The 22406-nt window shown below is 40.9% G+C and overlaps 1 protein-coding gene across 1 annotated transcript in view; it reads left to right on the top strand.

Annotated features, from left to right (window-relative positions):
• Window positions 1-22406, top strand: part of cdc40 (cell division cycle 40 homolog (S. cerevisiae)) — a 133663-nt gene that overhangs the window by 44045 nt on the left and 67212 nt on the right. The window contains exons 5-9 of the mRNA XM_078212365.1: window positions 4013-4152; window positions 6278-6374; window positions 9229-9368; window positions 19882-19956; window positions 22090-22135. Of these exons, the coding sequence (XP_078068491.1) occupies window positions 4013-4152; window positions 6278-6374; window positions 9229-9368; window positions 19882-19956; window positions 22090-22135 (498 nt within the window). The remainder of the gene's footprint in view (window positions 1-4012; window positions 4153-6277; window positions 6375-9228; window positions 9369-19881; window positions 19957-22089; window positions 22136-22406) is intronic.

Genomic DNA, 22406 nt, shown 5'->3' with positions numbered 1-22406 from the left:
CCCTTGAGTGCATATCCACAAATCCATGAAGTTAGCTAGACAAGTAGATAAGGCGATCAAGAAGGAAGGCCTGCCTTAATTATCCAAGGCTAGGATTGCTTTCTTTGGAACAGAAGGGGCTCGGGGGAGACCTAATTGAGGTGTATAAAATTATGTGGAGTTCCGATAGAGTGGATAGGAAGGCCCTATTCACTTTTGTTATGCACTTTGGGTGCATAAGCAAAGGCATAGATTTAGGCCAAACTTTTCCAGACCTTCCCGCTGGTGGGGTCTTCCAGTGACTCCCCTGGTGCATGTTTGCTGGCGGCAGATAGAGCAGGACATGAAAAACACCAGAGACATCAACAGAACTGGAAGATCCTGATGCCAGCGAATAGCGAGCCACTTCCACTGCCAGAAAATTTACCGCAGTTGGCCTGGAAAATCCTGCCCATAGTGTTTTATATAGTTCCAGCACAACGTCATGGCTCTGCATTGCCTCAGATCTCTCCAGATTGAACTCTTATTTGCCTCTGTTCTGTCCATTTGACTAGTCTGTTGATACCTTTCTGTAGTCTACAGTTTATTCTTCATTGTCAACTACACAGCCAATTTTTGTAACATCTGTAATTTTAATCATATCCTTAATATTCCAATCCAAATAAAATGTATATTCCACAAAGAGCAAGGGAGCCACAGAGCTCTGCAGAACCCCACTAGAAATTGCCTTACAGTCATAAATCAGAAAAGATTGTGAGATGAGGGACAAGTGGGCTACAAGAAGGAAGGTGGGTTTGAGTCTAGCATCAGCCTGTAGTTTCATTCCTACTGCTTCTGTGGCCTTAGCAATGTTTCTCCCATGATGGAAAGCACTGTCTTCACAATGCGGGTAAACATGTGCAGGCAGATCTATCCCATGCTGGTTAGCTCCTACTGCTTCCAGTTGGGTGCCACCTTGTCCTGCAAGGGAGAAGGAAATGTTTCAATGAATATGTTGCAATGTGTTTGGTTGATGTGGCTGTCATGGTTGAATAGAAGTGCTTGCGAGCTGCAAGATATTGTTGTGAGCCTGCTAGGTCTCTAGGTCTGCTAAGTGCTTGGTCTGTGAGGGTGAGGTGAAGTTATAAATATTAGGTATGAGTTGTTATTGATAGAGGTTGTTGATAGTTGAATGATGGGGGTGTGGAACAGTGAGCAGTCTGTGAGACCAGTGGTGCAGTTGGTGGGATATGGCATTTGAAGATGATTTTATTGATTTTGACCGCTCATTTTTCGAGCTGTTGCATCCAGTCTCCAGTCCCTCTGGGATTGATTCCTGGCATTGACCATCACAGTCACCCATGGTCTTCAGAGCATTTTATGCAACCATAGAATGAACTATAAAATCCCTACAGTGCAGAAGGAGGCCATTAGGCCCATCGAGTCTGCGCCTCCTCTCTGAAAAAGCATCCTACCCAGCAACCCCTCCGGCCCCGCCAATATTTAAGACTTACTACACCAAACAATGACTGAAGATCACTACAATCACAGGTTAATTTACACCAGCTCTGAAGTGTCTTATATATAGCATTATTGTAATCAAAATATTGAGATCAAAATATATGTAATTTCCCACCAAGTTATTTGACAGAAATTTGCATTAAAATGAGCATCTTTTTCTAATGTTATTTCCAATGATTAGCCCATATTTGTCTGGAAATGAGGCAATATTTGACAGAACAATGGAAACCAAATGTGTATTTAGAGGAAAGGTCTGAAATTAAATTTATTGTTAACTAAATGACTATTAATAGGACTTAAATATGCAGAATATGTAGAAAAGACATTGTAGATAAGACACTCCCTGCAATGTCTCATCAAACAAAGACATTTGTGTGTTTTGACAGTACAGCTTTCAATGTATTCAAACACCGTGTAAGGATCCTGGTCTGCATTGACATGGATGACAGGATTATAGAATTGCTCCAAGTCCCTAACATTGGCATGATACACTTCAAGTGCTTTTTGCACATTTTCCTCAGAATCCTTGAGACTTATTTTGCAGCGACTGTTTGGGATGATCCCTGCATCTTAAATCACCCATATCTGCAGGCCCGCGGATATATTATTTATTTTCTTTGAATTTCCTCAACCAAGACCTCCAGTATGGTGTTCAAGAGCATTTTAAGAACATTCTTTACCATGTTGTGCCATTCTTCTGCATCAGAGTGAGTTCCCAGTATCTTCCCCACCTAAATTCCAATACACACAACCCCTGCCTTTCAGAGGTACAAGTTGGCTTTAACCGGTGCTAGCCTATCACAATTCTGGGCCTCCTGCTGACTCAAGCAACCACTCAGCAGTGCAGTTGGCACTGGCCGAAAGCTGCGTCATAGCACTGATCAGACAGCATGAAGTTGGCTTGCATCGCATTCAACAGGCACGGGGTAATCACCAAAACCTACTTGAAAAGTTTAATAAAAACCCAATACAAGGAGAGAACAGAGTCTTGTGGTTAGTGGACGCAGGCATTTTAATTCTGAAATTTGGGTCGAATGCAGCCCAGATTGTACATATTGTATGAAATCGACAGTCTTACTGTGGCTAACGTGGGCAATGGAAAACTAAAAGTCACATTGATGCAGTAAGGGATGCTCATCTGAACTTGTAACCAAGCCACTTTATTGGACTAGGGACATGCTATACCTGGCCTGGGAGTGGTGGACCCTTGCATTGATTATCTGACAGGGAAAGCATTCCAGACCTTTAAACTCATGACCATGATTTAGTCTCTTTAAAACATTCCTTGGAGGAAGCAAGCAATTTTAAAAATTAAAATACACTCATAAAAGGCCATCTGCAGCTTGTTCTCAGTGTTTAAAAGCCTTTCTCATCACAAACAACTGTTTTTAACATTAACAAGAAAAATGGCTATTTTTTGTATTTCATTTGAGTACATTCCTAGTTCTACTCAAGTAGGTTTTGAGAAGGGACCTAATGATCACTATCAGAACAACCTTAACTTGACTTTGCAAAGAATCTAGAGTGTTCATGCTGTCATTGACAAATCAGATTGCTGTGGAAGTGAGAAGTCTGCAAATAGCAGCATAATTAGTCCATAAGTGACAGAAATGAAAACCAAAACAAAGCTATTTAGGAGCATGAGCTCGCTAGAGGCAAAGAAGTGTGGATATGAGATCGGGAGAAGACTAGCGAAGCCAGAAAAAGCAACCCCCCTCAGCAATGATTTTGGGTGTCATTGATGCTGCTAGAAAAATACTTAATTAATTTCCCTTTGCAATACTAACCTAAAGCCCTGTGTACACACTGGGGTCTTCTAATTGCTAATCTTGAGTGCATTTCGCAGAAGTAATGGTACTAAGTCTGGTAGCTCACTACTGAATGCTTTATGTTGAGTGACATACTTTTCATGGCATAGTCACATGTTATATCTAGACTAAAGACCTTGTTTGGGTATGTGGCAGGGAATTGCTCAAGCTTTATGACTGTTTGAATGAAACATTAATGCTGTAATATTTAACTGTAGTTTATTTGCTGACAAGCAGGGGGCACTCAGTACTGTGCTGCAAACTCAATGTTGCAAACCCTCAAATAATTTGTGCTCTTCAGTACTGCTTTAAAGGAAATTCATTGTCACAAGGAAGGAAGTACTTTACTTCGAAGGCATCCTTTACAAAAACTTTCAGAAAGCTGCTGATCTTCTGGCTGAGGGGAGCACCTTCAGAGACCTGCTGCATCCCAGCTAAAATGGTTGTTCTGTTGATGGATCTGGATCTGTCTCTCTTCTACTTGATGCCATTTATTTCAATGGGAATTGGCATGCGATGAAATGATTGCTGTTTTTATTTGCTTTGATTTGCTGATGATGTGTAACTCTGCTTTAATCCTTACTTTGTACTTGCATAACAATGAATTTGAAACACCGCTGAAGGTCATGTGCCATTTTGGAAAGCCTATGTTAGTTGATATGGATTTGCTTTGCCTAGACTGGTATGTGCTAACTTGCCTTTTATATTTATTTAAACTCATGCAGGGCTTACAGTGTTTGAGTCTGGTAAAAAGAAAACAGAAAAACGAAAGAAATTAAAAGAACCTGACCCAGCAAATATTGATGGTTTTCAGGGGCCTTGGGCTAAATATGTGGATGAAAAGGATGTGGCTAAACCTTCAGAGGTCAGTTAATCTATTTATTTTACCCTTTGCACAGAAGGATAAGTTAGATGAATTTAAGATTTACATGCGGTTCAGTAAAACATACAAAAACTCAACTGTCTGAAAAGCTGAAGTTGCTTTTTGTTATCAATCAACAATGAAACTTGACAACTGCTTTTTGTGAGTTAGAAAAGTTCATTGTTTTCCAACTGAAGTACATGTGGAATGAGAATATCTTGCCAAATAACATTAACTGGCAGTTCTACATATAAAGCTGAACCTGTCAGTATTTGTTGAGACTCAGGTCTGCATTATGAGAATGGTTGGCAAAATATTTGTGGCATACTACACTTCATGATGTCCTGGAATTAATTTAACCAGGCAATTGATTTTAAAATGCTTTTTTCAGGGTAAGTTTAATGTCATTGAATGTATATATAACTTCACTGCTAGGAGTAGTTATGTGCCCTGCTGCTCTTGTTTTGACCATTAGGGGGGGCATTGGACAATGCCTGACTCAGATCAGCTTCCTCCAGCAGTTTTCCCTTATCTCCAGTGAAATACGCAATCACAGATCACTTGCTATGTGGGGAAAGATCCTGAGTGATAATCTCAACTATGTGATCATGTAGCAGTTTTTTAAAAAAAGTGCACAAGTTGATTTCTCTGAAAACAAATGGCAAATGTCCTGCCACTTACTAATGGGCATTCAAAACTTTGCTTTGAATTGCTGCAGAGATTCTGTCACAAACCTTTACACAATCTACAGCAAGCCGCATAAAATGCACACATTGTCCCTCCTGTGCTCAAAAATATCTGGCCTGCCAAAGAGGTGTGAATGTTTCTTGTAAAATAGCATGTAGAATTTTATTTTGACAGAAGAGTGTAAATGTCAACTTGCTAAATTTATTTACGAATAACCATAACATTGCTTTATTAAAATAAGAGCTTGCTTAACATAGATATAATAGACAATTAGCACATCTCTCTGAACTTGAATTTGTGTGAAGTCTGTTGACAGTGACTTATAAAGTCCAGTATTGTAGTATTATGTGTAATTTCTTATATTCAAATGCAAACTGCAGCAATAATGTAAGACATGTTCCTGAAGGTGATGGGTAGCATAATGTTACCGGTATTGGAAAATGGACTCATAACTATTCCTTGTTCGCAACAGTGCTCCCTAATGTGCTTTCTGGATATTGTCTTTGGCTTTTGCTCCATAATTTTCTTTAAATAAACCCAATAAGCATGGAGTAGTAACATCAGCTGGGAAAAGGTACTTCAAAACATGGTTCCTATAATGGCTTGATCCACATATACATGACTGAAACACCCTTCTCCACTTCTCTGAAATACAATATTGCTTCTTCAGTCTCTGTTACATACTCCACTGGAATCAAAGAATAGCTGGTTGTAAGGAATGGAAGTCTCCTTCGGTAACCAGTTAATGTCCAATTGAAGATATCTCGGAGGCCAGTTATATGTTGGCCTTAGAAAACATGCATAAAATAGTAATGATATTTTCTCCGCTTACTCTGATAAGGACCTGAGGAAGTATTCATTTCATCCTCACTATTTATTTATTTATTTTAGCTTATCTTCACACCCATGCTTTTTTTTCCCTATGGGGAATAGTGGTGGTAGGATTCCCAAGGTGATTACACGAACATTCCTTCCATGGCCAACAATTCCTGGCATTGGACTTGAACCCAGAGTATTGGGTCCAGCAGTAGGGGCGCTTTCACTGCATCACAAGGCCTCCCTATCCTCACTATCAACAATATAGCATGCAGTGTTAATCAGTCTTCTTCACTGGCACCTACTTCCAATTATAAATGGACCAAAGCCAATAGAGAGCCACTGCAGAAAATTCACAGTACACTTAAAAATTATAAAATAATTTTAAACAGTTATTTGTTCTTGGGATTTGGATGCCAATTCTAAATCATTTGGGCTTTGTTCTAGCAGTTTGTGTGTCATCTGTTGTCCTTAATTAGATTATTGCCTTTTAAATGTTCCCAGTCATCCCTGATTCTCTGCAGAGCATCGAACCAGTGTAACTCAGTTAATTGTCAGGACAGTTCACAATCCCATCTTTTACTGTAGAACACTTGTAATATGGACAACTTGGTTATTTCTGCAGGAAGAACAGAAAGAACTCGATGAGATTATAGCAAAAAGACAGAAGAAAGGCAAACAAGAAGATGAGAAACCTGCAGAAGAGAAAACAATCCTTCACCGTAATGCATCTATTTTATTTGTTTGTATTTTTGTGGCAACTCTGACCTTGTGGAATGAAGGAACTGACAGGTGCTTCATATTAACACCATGTTAATGTTAATAATTACACATGCATTCAGTCCTCTTCATTGAAAAAAATAGGCTAATTGTATTCCTCAACAGTAACTTCCATTTATATAGAACATCGAACATAGGACTTGGGAGCATGCATGGGCCAGTCAGCCCTTCAAGTCTGCTCTGCCATTCGATACGATTGTGGGCCTTTAATATATTAAAACACCCCAAGGTATTTCAGGCAAAATTTAACACTGAACCACATTAGATACTCAGACATGTGACCAAAAATGTATCAAAGAGGTAGATGAAAAATAGGAGGGAAGGGTGAGGATTCCTTGGTGGAACCTAGAGGTAAAGGTGTGGGTTGGAAAGAGAAATAATTGCAGGAGATTCCCTGGTTATGACTGAATGAATGAGAATGGAAGCATGTCAAGGCATTCTCACTCCATGAAGGCTGCAGACAAGTTGAGAAGGCTGAGTTGGGATCATAGTAACATGAGACTGGAGATAGGGTTTGTAAGAGGGTGGGAGAGAGCAGACCTGCAGAAATATTGGAGCAAATGGAGGGCCAAATGCTGAGCAGTTGGGGAATTGGTAAGTGATCTGAGGGAGAGCTTTTATTCTCGGAGAGGGCACAGAAAGAAATAGGCTGGGAAGGAGGCTCTGAGTATCAGAAGGAAACAAGGAAGTGATCTGAGATGGCCTTCCCTGTGATTGAGACAACGTGAGTAGAAAGGCCATATGTGAAGGCAAGGTCAAAGAACAATGGTGCAGCAGAAAATCAGGTCAGTTTTTTTTTCTTTGAACATGGGATGTGGTTGTCTATGGCAAAGACAACATTTATTGCCAAACCCTAATTACTCCAGAGAAGATGATGGTGAGCTGCTTCCTTGAACCCCAAGCAGTCCATGTGGTGCATCCACAGTGCAGTTGGGAGGGAGTTGCAGGATTTTGATCCAGCAACAGTGAAGGAAAGGCAATATATTTTTTAAATGGGGTGATATGATGGAAAGGATATTTCTTAATGTAAACGCAGAGGTGTTGTCTCTTATTAACTCATGATTTACTTTCTTCCTTTATAATAATTTTAATTTATTTTTCTCCCCCTTTTGTGCTTTATACTGATGGCCGTGCTATCATTCTATTCTGGATGGGGAGGGTATAGTGTTGCAGCATTTAGACATTTTATGTACACTGTCCCACTTTGCTGCATTTGCAAGTGAGGGAAATTCTACTGAGGTGAGATTTACCATTGGCATAGTGAACATAAACCTGATTCAAAGAAAAGATGGCATCTTGTAGCCTGGAAGCTCAAATCACACAATTATATTGATTTAAATATGAGAAACTGTAAAATTGGAATTAAAACTGTAAATGATGAGAAACCAGAATCAATGGGTGGGATTTTATGGCCTCGCTCGTTCCGAAACCATAAAATCCTGCCTGAGCTCAACGGACATTTCATTGTCCGTCCCTCGTCCGCTCTGATTCCCTGGCGGGTGGGCTGGTAAATTTCCGGCCAATGTTAATTCCAAACATAGAATAACATCTGGCTGCCTGCCATTGAAGTTCGCGAGACAAGGACACAAGGGATTTTGTGACACCTGGTTTAAGATCAGAATTACTGAGGAAGATCTTTGGGAACTTTTGACAACTTATAAGTATCGGCTGCTTTTTTTAAAACTTCCCTGCATTTACTGATGTTTAACAACTAACCCTGGTAGATTCTTTTGATGTTTCTAAAAACAGTTCCTGAAGAATAATGAGAGACTGTGCTTATTTGGTGATGGATATTAGTGAGAGGGAATGAAACTCTTTCATTTGAGGTACCGAGCTTCAACATTAATCACTCGCTGGTCAACTATATCACACAGGTATAGACTAGAGCTTTCAATTCTGCTTTAACAACATTCATCATCCCCTAACTTTGAAAGAACATTTCCCACTGCACCTGTGTGATAGTTTTTCCCATTCCTACACCAACTGCCCTTTGGCCTCTCTGAGTCAGATTAGGAACAGTTTTGTACTCTAGGCACTTGCCACACTTTAGATCGGATGAATCTGCCCTTACTCATTTCACACAGGGCCATACAGTCAGCAGGAAAAGCAGTCATTCATCTCATCGGTTTGGGCTGGATTTGAATCTAGATCCCAGAGGTGGTAAGGCCAGAGCCTGACCCAGTTCTTGGAGACTTGTGTTTTATCCTTCTTTCATTTTTACTCTGATGCCTTGCTGTCACTTTTAACTAACTCCATAACAATTGGCATCTGGGGGTCTGAAATATTAATGCTGCAGAGAAACTAAGAAGTATATTTACATTTGGTGAGAATGCAGTCATTTTGTGAAAAGCTGCAGAGTTGAATAGAAGATAATCTATAGAATTGCAATACGATAGGGAAACATCTTTTTAACGAGTGTACATGGGAAAGTGGAATGTATCCTAGTATAGAATAAACAATGACTCCACATCAGCTTTGTACTCATTCGATGAATCATTCTTAAGTTCCACATTTTAAATTTACAAAGTGTAAGTTTTTGCACGTGCTTTTTGTTTTCAAATCAGACGTTCAAATTCCAATTTTCAAAATTGCATGTTAACATGAGTTAACATGATCATTTTTGATAAACTATTCATTTAATGTTTTATTCAGCATTGTTTATTATTACACACGTTTTACCGTGTAAGGGGATTTTGTGATGACCTGCGTTTGAAAAGAATTTGTCTTAACTTTCTGATAAGCTTATGATTGATCATTGAGTAAGACATTAAAAAGGTTTGTGTTATCTCTTTATAGTCAAAGATATGTATGACTACCAAGGAAGGTCATACCTTCACATTCCTCAGGATCTTGGAATCAATTTACGATCTGGTCAACCACCTGAGAAATGTTATCTTCCCAAGAAGCAGATGCATGTATGGACTGGACATACAAAGGTATAATTTCAAATTTCTGCCTTGTATATCTGTTAGCTTCACTTGCACATTCATTTAACCACTTACTCCAATTCAGGGTCACGGGGAGTCATAGAGGTTTACAGCATGGAAAGAGGCCCTTCGGCCCAACTTGTCCATGCTGCCCCGGGAGTCAGAGTCTACCCTGACAGACACTAGGCATTAAACAGGGTAGGCCCTGAGCCATCACAGAGCACACAGATATGCATGCATGCATGCCCACATACACACACACCCAGGGCCAAGTTGAACCCAGGTCCCTGGAACTATGAAGTAGCACTGCACCACCATGCCTCGTTATATTTCTATAATATAAAGGTAAGTATATTTCTATCATTTTCTTAACCTTTTATCTTATTTCATTCATCTGTTGAAACTTGGGCCAGAATTTGTGGCCCCATTGTGGTGGGACTGCCGCAGGAGATTCAGCAGCGCAGTCCAATTGACTTTCAGTGGGACCGGACAATCGTGGCAACAGATGGGACTAGAAAATCTCACCCTTGAGTTTTGATGAATTAATTATTGTAACTCTTTTCTTCCTGGTGCTATTACTGCCACTAATGAACTGCCAATTGAATCCCTTTGCCTGACAAGTTTGGAAGAGGGCCAGAAGTGGGATTCTGGGCAGGTTAGGCCACATGAGAGATGTGCATCCTCAGATTAAAGTGAACCTCAATTTGGCAGACAATTAGTACAATAGGCAGCTCATATTCCCAGTAATGAGACAGCAGACCCAGTGGCATTACTATGCTATGTTAATGCTTGACTAACCTTCATGTTGGATGCTTCCTCTAAGCACTTGTGTCACAGTATGTCATGCTTTCATGGCCACATCATGCCAACAGTTTGATTATCAAGTAGTCACAAAAGTATTTCTGCAAGCATTGGTACACCTAGATGGCAGTGGTAGGAACTGTATTCTTAGGACCTGAGAAGAGGAATGGCAATAAAGTGCTCTGTTATCTATTGCAAGGCCATCTGCAACTTCTGTGGAGCATTTGCATTCATGTTCAGTTGTGACCTGAAACTGGGTCAGTCCCTTCGGGCTTGCTGCAACTTTGATTTGTATTTATGGTACCAACAAGTAAGGATAGAGGACCTACATAAACACCTTTTCTATAACCAAGCCAGTTCTGTATCCATCTAGCCAGCACACCCTGAATCCCATGTGATTTTAGTTTTTGTGCCAGTCTGCCATGTGGGACCTTGTCAAATGCCTTACTAAAGTCCATATAAGCAACGTCAACAGCCCGTCCCTCATCAATTATCTTTGTCACCTCTGCAAAAAACTCAGTCAAGTTGGTGAGACATGACCTTCCCCGTACAAAACCATGCTGCCTATCACTAACTAATCCATTTTCTTCCAAATGTGCATATATCCTGTCTCTCAGTATCTTCTCCAAAAGCTTCTCCACCACTGAGGTCAGATTCACCCACCTGTAATTTCCTGGATTATCCCTGCTTCCTTCTTTAAATAAGGGAACAATATTGGCTATTCTCCAGTTCTTTGGAACATCGCCTGAAGTCAAAGAGGATGTAACGATATCTGTTAAGGCCCCATTTATTTCTTCCCTTGCCTCCCACAGTAACCTGGGATAGATCCCATCCGGCCTCGGGGACTTATCTACCTTAATGCAATTTAGGATACTCAACACTTTCTCCTTCAATAAATTGACGTTCTCTAGAGTGTTCACATGCCTATCCCTGACCTCAACATGCGTCATGTCTGAGGGGGAGAATGCATTGTCATGGTCCATGTAGGCACCAGTGACGTGGGCAGAACAACATAGAAGGTTCTGTGTAGGCAGTTTGAGGAGTTGGGAACTGAATTTAAAAACCAGAACCTCCAAGGTTAACCTCTGGATTATTACCTGAGCTACTTGCAAATTGGCAAAGGGTTCATATAATTAGAGATGAATATGTGGCTCAGGTAATAATCCAGAGATTATGGATCATGTGTGGGAGAAGTAGGCTTTGGTTCATGCGGCACTGTACTGGAGAAAGTGGGGGCTGTGCCATTGGGGCGGCCTATATCTGAATTGTGCAGGGACCAGTGTTCTTGCGGACCTATAACTAGGGACGTAGAGAGGACTTTAAACAAAAGAGTGGGGATGAGGGTGCCTCCAGGGAAGAGTGATCATAGCATGCTAGAATTTCAAATTCAGTTTGAGGGCGAGAAACTGGAGTCCTACACTAACATTCTGCATTTAAACAAAGGAAATTACATTGGCATGAAGACAGATTTGGCCCTAGTGGACTGGGCAGGAAGACTACAAGGTAGGACAGTTGATGAACAGCGGCAACTATTTAAGGAGCTATGCAAATCCTCCCAACTCAAATATATTCCAGAAAGGTGGAAAGGTAGTAAGAGGGGGGAAAGAATTCCATGTCTAAGCAAGCAAGTTAAGGATAACACAAAAACTAAGGCATACCATATTGCAAAGGCCATTGACACACTGGAAGATTCGGGTTGCTTTTAAAGATTAACAAAGAATCACCAAAATGTAATAAAAAGATAATAAGATGTAATAAAAATTTCATAATAAATTATGAAAGAAAACTAGCTCAAAATATAAAAGCAGACAGCAAAATCTTCTATAAATATATAAAGAGGAAGAGAGTAGCTAAAGTGAATGTCACTTGGAAGATGATGCTAGGAAGTTCATAGTGGAGAATACAGAAGTGGCTGAGACAATCAATATTTTGCCTCAGTTTTCATGGTGGAGGACACGAGTATTATCCCAATAGTAACAGAAAATGCAGAGGTTAGAGAAAGGGAGAAATTTAGAACTATCATCGTTCACTAGGGAAAAGATACTGAGCAAACTATTGGGATTGAAGACAGACAAGTCCCCAGGGCCTGATGGCCTACATCCTAGGGTTTTAAGGGAAATGGCATTGAAGATAGTGGATTCATTGGTTAAAGTATTCTAAAATTCCCTTGAGGTAGGAATGGTTCCAGTGGATTGGAAAAATGCTAATGTAACACCCTAATTCAAAAAGGGAAGGAGGCAAAATGTAGGAAACTCTAGGCTAATTAGTTTAACATCTGTTGTTGGGAAATTGTTACAATCCATTATAAAGGAAGTAATAACAGCTCACTTAGAAAGTCAAAATGCAATCTATCAGAGTCTGCATGGTTTTATGAAGGGTAAATCATTTTTGACTAATTTGCTTGAGTTCCTCGAAGATGTAACAAGCAGTCCTGTAGATGTAGCATATTTGGACTTCCAGAAGGCACTTGATAAGGTGCCACACAAAAGGTTAGTTCGTATGGGACTAGGGGTAATGTATTAGCTTGGATAGAGGATTGGCAAACCAACAGAAAGCAGAGAATCGGGTTAAATGGGTCTTTCTCAGGTTGGCAAGATGTAACTAGTGGGTTGCCACAGGGTTCAGTCCTCTGGCCCCAACTATTTACAATCTATATTAATGACTTCGATAAGGGGTTGTAAGTACTATAGACAAATTTGCAGATGACACTGAAATAGGTGGGATTGTAAGTTGCAATAATGAAAGAAGAAATTTACAAATGGATATTTATAAGGAGACCAAATGTATTTGTAAGGAGACCAAAACTGTACTGTGTACAGTTTTGGTCTCCTTACTTGAGAAAGGATATACTGGCACTGGAGGGGGTGCAAAGGAGATTCACTCGGTTGATTCCGGAGTTGAGAGGATTGGCTTAAGCGGAGAGACTGAGTAGACTGGGCTATACTCATTGGAATTCAGAAGAATGAGGGGAAATCTTATAGGAACATATAAGATTATGAAGGGAATAGATAAGATAGAAACAAGGAAGTTGTTTCCACTGACGGGTGAAACTAGAACTAGGGGGCATGGCCTCAAAATAAGGGGGAGCAGATTTAGGACTGAGTTGAGGAGGAACTTCTTCACACAAAGGGTTGTGAATCTGTGGAATTCCCTGCCCAGTGAAGCAGTTGAGGCTTCCTCATTGAATGTTTTTAAGGCAAGGATAGATACATTTTTGAACAGTAAAGAAATTAAGGGTTATGGTGAGCGGGCGGGTAAGTGGAGCTGAGTCCACAAAAAGATCAGCCATGATCTTATTGAATAGCGGAGCAGACTCGACGGGCCAGATGGCCTAGTTCTTATGTTCTTATATGGATAGGTTAAGTAAATGGGTCAAAATTTGGCAGATGCAGTTTAACGTGGATAAGTGTGAGGTTATCCATTTTGGTAGGAAAAATATAAAGGAAAATTATTATCCAAAGGGAGAGAAACTTCATAGTGCTTCGGTGCGGTGGGATTTGGCTGTTCTCATGCATGAATCACAGAAAATTAGCATGCAGGTACAGCAGGTAATAAGGAAAGCAAATAGAATCTTGGAATTTTTCGCGGAAGGAATAGAATATAAAAGTAATGAAATGTTGCTGCTATTGTACAAACACTTAGAATATTGTATAAAGTTTTGGTCTCCTTACTTGAGGAGGGATGTAGTTGCATTGGAGGCAAGTTCAGAGGAAGTTCACAAGATCGATTCCAGTGATGAGGGGTTTGATTTGCGAAGAGATATTGGGCAGTTTAGGCCTATACTCCCTAAAGTTTAGCTTCCCAACTTAATTTTTCTGATTTATTTTTTGTTGTTGTTGCTGTTGTGAAGATGACAACTCATTTTTTGTGCTGCTGTGCCCGTATTCTTCTCGCACTATGCACACTTACCAAAGTGCGCCTTTGCCAGAAACGCTGATAACCTATTTAACTGTAGGACATCATTGCTAAGCTTGATCTATTTTTGCCTCACTGTCTGCTATGGACTTGTAACAGAGCTCAGTTGATAGCAGTTAAGAATGAGACATTTGGCTAGTCTCCCATGCCTGTGGGCTATTGTGTGTCCTCACCAATGATGTGGCCGAGATAACTTAATTTAGTACAAAATAGCAATAAAACCTGGGGCTATCTATACCCATACTGTTTAGTGTTGCACATCATAATGGTGTATTTACTCAGTGATAATTGAAGGTTTTTTATGTTGCCTGTTAAATTAAACATTGCAAAATATACATTTCAGTCTGGTTTTACTCACCAGTTTAATGTATCACTATTTGTCCAACTACAATTATTTGAGGCAGTTATATAATTTGAACATTTGAAGTCCAGTGTGTTTTGACCTCACTCATCCTCTCAACCTGTGGCTATAGACTATAATCCCCAGTCAGGCAGGCTGCCAAAGTGATCCTGATCTGAACATGGCATTATTATCTTTATATAACAAAACTACATTCTGCCTTTCTTTCTCTCTACCTTCCTCACTGTGGGCGGCACGGTGCCACAATGGTTAGCACTGCTGGCTCATAATGCCAGGGTCCCGGGTTCAATTCCCGGAGAGCAGGCATTATGGCCATGCCATATAACCCTAGTCAGGAACATGGCTGGGCAGTGCCTGCATGGCAGTTCCAACTGGCACCCTGGCACTGCCAGGTGGGCTCTGCCAGGGTGCTGGGGCAATGCCAAGAGGGTGGGGCATGAAGGGGGGCATAAAGGGGACATGAGCGGGAGCATGAAGGGGGTCATGAAGAGAGACTCATTAGGAGGGTCCTAATTCCCCAATGCTGGTGATCTTTGTTGGGATGGTGGGGTAACATTCCTTCAAGGGAGGGGATGGGGGAATTCCTGATGTCCATGGCAGGGAGGTGGGGGGGAAGGGGGGGTGAGTCTTCGATTTCACTTTGAGATTGGGGCGCCCTTTAAAAATGGCACCTGATCTCTGTGAAACCGAGCTTGGCAGTGTGGTTAAGCCGTGTCCCTCTCAGAACTAGTGCAAAACTTGCCTTTCTAAAAAAAAATGACTGTGAGAAAATTGTGATTGGATTTGCGCCAGAAATTCTACCCCATTAGTCTTTCTAAGTTGATATTTGTCAGTTGAGCTGGATAATGATGCACTACTGTTTAGCAAGCTGATATTCTTGCTAGTAAGCCGGGAAGAACAAAATGCCATGGGTTCTCCTCTTTCCTGAGTGTAGGGGAACGTGTAGGATGAAAAGTGTGGCAGAGGGCAAGCACGCACTTTCACAGGGTGTGAGAGAGAGAGTGCATGGAAGATGGTTGCTATGACATCAAAACACAGCATGCGTAATATCCACAACTGATCCATAGCCTGGGAAATGGGACAAAGGGAACAAACATTGGTCTTTTTAAGGGGAAGAATTTAATGGCCATCCTTGTGGCAAGTTTGGTGGCAAGAGGACAAAGTGGGGCCCCCATCGCCTTCCCATCTCCACCCCAATTACATCCCACTACTAATTGAGGCTCTCAAGGACCTTATTTCATACCATTGGTATTAACACAGCAGCAAACGTGGACTTGTCATACCGGGAACGCAGTAGTTAAACCCATTAGAGTTACACACAGGTGGCAGGCCTTTCTTAAAAGCGGTGACATGAGCCTCTGACTTGCTCTCCAGCCAGCAAACAAAATTCCCTTCACTTTAAATAATTAAATATTTGAGTCTTTATATATTGGGACTCTTTTTAAATAGTTTTCTATAATCATAAACTTAGGCTTGTTAGGCTAGTGTTTCAGAACTTTGCTTTTGATCTGTATTTTCTAGCTGTTGTCTTTTGATCTGTATCAAAGTGCATCAGGTAGGTAATAATCTTGCACCAGTCATGATTGCAGCAGTACTTGTTAAATTAAAGTAAGTAAAAATACATTAGGGTGGCACAGCGGTTAGCACTGCTGCCTCACAGCTCCAGGGACCTGGGTTCAATTCCCAGCTTGGGTCAGTGTCTGTGTGGAGTGCCTGTGTGGGTTTCCTCCGGTGCTCCGGTTTCCTCCCACAGTCCAACATTGTCCCACATTGCTCCTTAGTGCCCTGGGGATGCGTAGGTTAGAGGGATTAGCGGGGTAAATATGTGGTGTTACGGGAATAAGGCCTGGGTAGGATTGCTGTCGGTACAGACCCGGTGGGCCAAATGGCCTCCTGCTGCACTGTAGGGTTTCCGTGATTTCTATGTGCTGACTAGTTATGTTGAATATTGAGAAAAAAAGTTTATTTTTTTAAATGTTCAACCAGGGATGAAATGACAAAATGTACAGGAATAGGCAATTTAGCTCTTTGAAACTATTCCACCATTCAGTGAGATCATGGCTGATCTGTGAATCAACTCCATTTATCCATTTTTTTTAATTTATCCATGAGATGTGGGCATTGCTGGCTCGGCCAGCATTTAATGCCTATCCTTAATTGCCCTTGAGAAAGTGGTAGTGAGCTGTCTTCTTGAATTGCTGCAGTCCCTGTGGTGTGGGTACACCCACTGTGGTGTTGGGAAGAGAGTGCCAGGATTTTGACCCAGCGTCAATGAAGGAACAGTGATATAGTTCTAAGTCAGGGTGGTGAGTGGCTTGGAGGGGAATTTCCAGGTGGTGGTGTTCCAATGTGTCTGCTGCCCTTGTCCTTCTAGATGGTAATGGTTGTGGTTTGGAATGTGTTGTCGAAGGAGTCTTGACGGGTTCCTGCAGTGCATCTTGTAGGTTGTGCACACTGTTGCCACCATGTATTGGTGGAGGGGAGAGTGAATGTTTGCCCCATATTTCTTAAAATCTTTGGATAACTAAATCTATCAATCTCGAATATAAAATTTGTTGATCTAGCATTAATTGCCTTTTACAGAAAAAAGTTAAAGATTTCTGTGCGCATGCACGGGTGTGTGTGGTCTGAGGCTTCCCAACCAGCAGAAAAAGTTTTTCCTCATCTAACTATATATGTCCCTTAATATCTTGAAGACTTTAATCTTCTAAATTCCAGGGAACGCAACCATATTCTATGTCAAATTGATACCATGTTGACTGTGCAGTGTTATGAATGAAGTACAATTTTTGCCAAAACAAAACTAATATTCCTTCACCATCTTCCTAACTGGTAAATTGCCCCATTACTTTATTGCACTTTTCTTGGGGTTAGAGGTGAAATGAAATAAGGAGGGTTACTGGCAGTGTGATAACAACAGAAGAAATAGGAGCATAGAATCCCAACAGTGCAGAAGAAGGCCATTTGGCCCATCATTTCCGCATCAACTCTCCAAACGAGCGTCCCACCCAGGCCCTATCCCCGTAGCCCCAGGTATTTACCCCACTAATCCCCCTGGTAGACCATTTGGCCTGTTGAGCCTGGTCCACCATTCTATGAGATCATGGTTGATCTTCCAATTCAACATCATTTTCCTGCGTTATCCCCATATCCCTTGATGTTTTTAACATAGAAATCTATCAGCCTCAGTCTTGAGCAATCTTGCTCAAATTCTTTAAGGATGTAATAGGGAGAAAAGATAGAGGGGAACCTGTAGATGTAGTGTATTTAGATTTCCAAAGGGCATTTAACAAGGTGCCATGTAAGAGGCTGATGCATAAAGTTTTTTTTTTAAATCCTTCCTGAATCTACTCTGTCGAGCCCTATAATAATTTTGTATGTTTAAATGAGATCACCACTCATTCTTCTAAACTCCAGAGAATACAGGACCAGTTTCCTCACTCTGTCTTCATAAGACAATTCAGCCATGGCAGGATTTAATCTGGTGAGCCTTCCACTGCCTCGATGACAAATATATCCTTTCTTAGACAAAGAGACCAAATCTGTATACAATACTCCAGGTGTGGCCTCACCAAGACTCTAAATAATTGTAATCTTAACTCCTATAATGAAATTCCCTTCCAATAAAGGCCAACATACCACTTGTCTTTTTAATTGCTTGCTATACCTGCATGTTAGTAAAGCGTTTGACAAAGTCCCTCATGGTGGGCTGGTGAAAAAGGTTGGATCTCATGGGATAAAGGGGGAGGTGGCTAGATGGGTGGAGAACTGGCTTGGTTACCGAAGACAGAGGGTGGTAGTGGAAGGGTCTTTTTCTGGCTGGAGGCCTGTGACTAGTGGTGTTCCGCAGGGCTCTGTATTGGGACCTCTGCTGTTTGTCATGTATATAAACGATCTGGAAGGTGTAACTGGGGTGATCAGTAAGTTTGCAGATGACACAAAATTGGCAGGACTTGCAGATAGTGAGGAGCATTGTCAGAGGCTACAGAAGGATATAGATAGGCTGGAAATTTGGGCAAAGAAATGGCAGATGGAGTTCAATCCTGTTAAATGCGAAGTGATGCATTTTGGTAGAAATAATGTAGGGAGGAGCTATACGATAAATGGCAGAACCATAAAGGGTGTAGAGACGCAGAGGGACCTGGGTGTGCAAGTCCACAGATCCTTGAAGGTGACGTCACAGGTGGAGAAGGTGGTGAAGAAGGCATATGGCATGCTTGCCTTTATAGGACGGGGCATAGAGTATAAGAGTTGGGGTCTGATGTTGCAGATGTATAGAACGTTGGTTCGGCCGCATTTGGAATACTGCGTCCAGTTCTGGTCGCCACACTACCAGAAGGACGTGGAGGCTTTGGAGAGAGTACAGAGGAGGTTTACCAGGATGTTGCCTGGTATGGAGGGGCTTAGTTATGAGGAGAGATTGGGTAAACTGGGGTTGTTCTCACTGGAAAGACGGAGGACGAGGGGAGACTTAATAGAGGTGTATAAAATGATGAAAGGCATAGATAGGGTGAACGGTGGGAAGCTTTTCCCCAGGTCGGTGGTGACGTTCACGAGGGGTCATAGGTTCAAGGTGAAGAGGGGGAGGTTTAACACAGATATCAGAAGGACATATTTTACACAGAGGGTGGTGGGGGCCTGGAATGCGCTGTCAGGCAAGGTGGTGGAGGCGGACACACTGGGAACGTTTTAAGACTTATCTAGATAGCCATATGAACGGAGTGGGAATGGAGGGATATAAAAGAATGGTCTAGTTTGGACCAGGGAGCGGCACGGGCTTGGAGGGCCGAAGGGCCTGTTCCTGTGCTGTATTGTTCTTTGTTAGCTTTCAACAGCTCATGAACAAGAACACCCAAGTCCCTTTGAAATTCACACTTCACAGCCTCTCACCGTTTAAGATATACTGTCCATTTCCTGCCAGAGTGGATAACCTCACATTTCTCTTTGTTGTATTCCATCTGCCAAATTTTTGCCCACTCACTTATCCTCTACAAATCCCTTTCAGCATCTTTGCATCTTCCTTACAACTCAAACTTCCACCTAGTTTTGTGTCATCTGGAAGGTTAGAGAATCCACTTAAAGAAGTGAACGTACCATTGAATCTGAAAAGGTTTCCGATATTGGATGCAAATTAATAATCCTTCTGATGTCTATGCCATCGTAGATGCACGTGGCGTCAATTCTGTTCATTCCAAGTGACATTAAAAACTTCATTAGACACAGCAATTGTTCATTCCAGATATTATGCTGGAGACTCACAGAACTAGTCTGCCCCTTGATCAAACTTCCAGTATAGCTAAACTCTGGCATCTACCTGACACGAAGGAACATTTCCCATTACATCCTATCTGTAGAAACAGGAATAGTCTAATCCTGCCAGTTTTTAAAATTTTAGTTGTGCTGGATGTTTGCTAGTAAAATCATTTTCAATCTTTTCTGTTTCAGGGGGTCAGTGCGATTCGATTGTTTCCAACATCTGGTCACTTGCTTTTGTCCTGTTCCATGGACTGTAAAATCAAGGTAAAAGTTTCTTGCATAGTTCCTGATGGTATTTATCCAGTTGTGTAATAGAGATGAAGTTTAGAGAGTGATTACAGCAAAATAATCTAATTGATGGATTCAAATATCACCCTTCAACCATGAATATGGGCCATGAACATTTATTTTTTTCACCTGAAAATCAAATAAAGATTATTTTCAGTGTAAATGCTTTACCTGCCCGCTTATTTCTATGCTGTTTATATGTAATTTTGACTGATAAAGTCTGATCCACGTGGTAACCTCATATTAGTATTTCTGTGCTGAGATGTATTTTAGCCAGTATTGGCATGCCGTAACATGCCTCACCGTGATAATCTCATTAAAGGGTTAAGTTTCTGTGGGAATTTAATATGAATTTTATTACCAGAAATAACTTTGTGTATACTATAAGGTAGCTGCGTAATTAAGAAATTTAGGTGGCATCCTAAACCATGAGAGCTACTCCTTGGAACTTTAAAACTGAAATTGAATTGCAATAGCTCCCTTGTGACTGCTTCAGTTAATGTCAACTTGTTTAATTTTACTCGGGGGACTTATTCTGTTTTCATTTAGATTTTCTGCAACTGTCAAGATAGATGTCACTAGGTTGTTAATGTAGGTTTATTGAAAAAAAGTCTCGCTAAGTTAATGGGGATTTCAATAAACCACCTAAAATTGGCTGCAAAGTTGAACATGCAGAGTTGAATTTTTTTTCTTTATTCCAAATTAATCTCATCTTGCATTTACATATATATATCTAACATCATAAAGTGTGCCAAGCTGCTTCACAGAGAAAAAAAATAGAAAACAAGCTGATGTGATAAACTTGGGAAAGGCAGCTGAAGCTTGTTTGGGGTGGCAGGCTGTGAAGATATAGAGAAAGGGATGGATGAGGTTTCGTGAAAGAATTACACAGAGTAGGAATCAATTGGTTTACGATGGAATGGAAAGCCATACTTGGGTTGTGGTTAAGAGATGTAAGACTAAAAGAGGATGCCAATACATCTTGGAGTGAGGTCTCGAAGGCATTTGTGATCAGGCTGATCTTAAATTGGGTGCCTTGGGGACAAGCCCCAGTCTATGTCCACAAAGGATCACAGTTGAAGGATGAGTGCGAGATCGTTCAGATCTAGGTGAATATAGTGGATTTTTGAATCATTCAGGGTGTTTGGAAGTGAAGAGGTTGACATAGAGGACTTTGAAGAAATCTAGTTTGGAAGTTGTTAAGTTGCATTAAGGGACAGAAGCAGATCATATCCGTCTTTTCAAGACATAGCTGAAAAGGGATTTGAAGCTTCTCTCTAGATGAAACACAATCTTCCAGCTTGTATATAAGTGTGGCTCAGATTTAGTGGCCAGGGAGAAGGTGGTGTCAATTACAAGGGAGCAGAGTTTGGCAGGGACTCAAAATAATGCTATCAGTCTTCTGGTGTTCAGTTAGAGCAAATTCTGGCTCATGGTGACTTCAAACAGGTAGCCTGACAGCACAGAGCTGTTCATGGGATCGATGGAAGTGGTGGAGAAGTAGAGTTAGTTCGCCAGCATATATAGGTACAAGATTGTGTTATCATAAAGGAACAGTTTATTGACAAAAAGGCCAGTGAAGGACCCTTGGGGAAATTAAAATGGGATTATGTAGAGATGAAGGAAAGCCTTTGCTTAGAATATGATAGCTACACTGAGCTGGCTGGGAAGGGAAGCATGCAAAGAAGGTCTTTTGGAACTGTACATTAACAGAAAGGTGTGGTTAACCATATCAAATGTACCATGATATTCAGTTGCAAATTTCACAGAAAACCTGAATGTTTTACAATGTTAAAAATGCTACATGAATGCAAGCTACTGTTTTACAGCCGAGTTTTTGAATTCTTAATTTACAAGAGTATCTGATCTTGGCCATTTGGTGAGAACACCTCCAAAATCCCAGCACGGAGGGAGTGTCTGAGAACAGTTATCACAAGGTTGTTCGCTCCTTGCATTCCAATAGTGAATTAAATATTCACATCAATTCAAGCTTGGAGGTGAATGCTTGTCCGCCTCGTAACTGCAGTAGATTTGTAACCTGGAGAGATCAGGAGGAGAATTGGAAAGTAATATACCCTTTTCACCCTGTATCAAATGTTTTATTTACAGCTTTGGGAAGTTTACAATGACCGCCGGTGCATTAGAACGTTTATTGGTAAGTGCAATTCTGTTCTGAATGCAGTAAGAATAGTCGAGCAAAATTGGTCATCCTCAATTGTATGGGTAGAGGTGTACAGGTAATTTCAGTTATTTATTTAAAAGTTGTAATTCTTTTAAGCAAATATACCCTACAGCTTAAAAGGGGGAAAGCCTGTATACTGTTTTATCAATTTACTAGTTTGTATTTCTATGTTTGCAATCTTAGTTATACTAGGTTAAAAACATAACATTTCAAAACAGTTTAAATGCAAAAGTAAATTTTTATT

Source organism: Mustelus asterias, chromosome 5, assembly GCF_964213995.1.
Source record: "Mustelus asterias chromosome 5, sMusAst1.hap1.1, whole genome shotgun sequence".
NCBI lineage: Eukaryota > Metazoa > Chordata > Chondrichthyes > Carcharhiniformes > Triakidae > Mustelus > Mustelus asterias.
The sequence above is the reverse complement of the archived record's forward strand: the minus strand, read 5'-3'. Positions and strand labels throughout refer to the sequence as shown.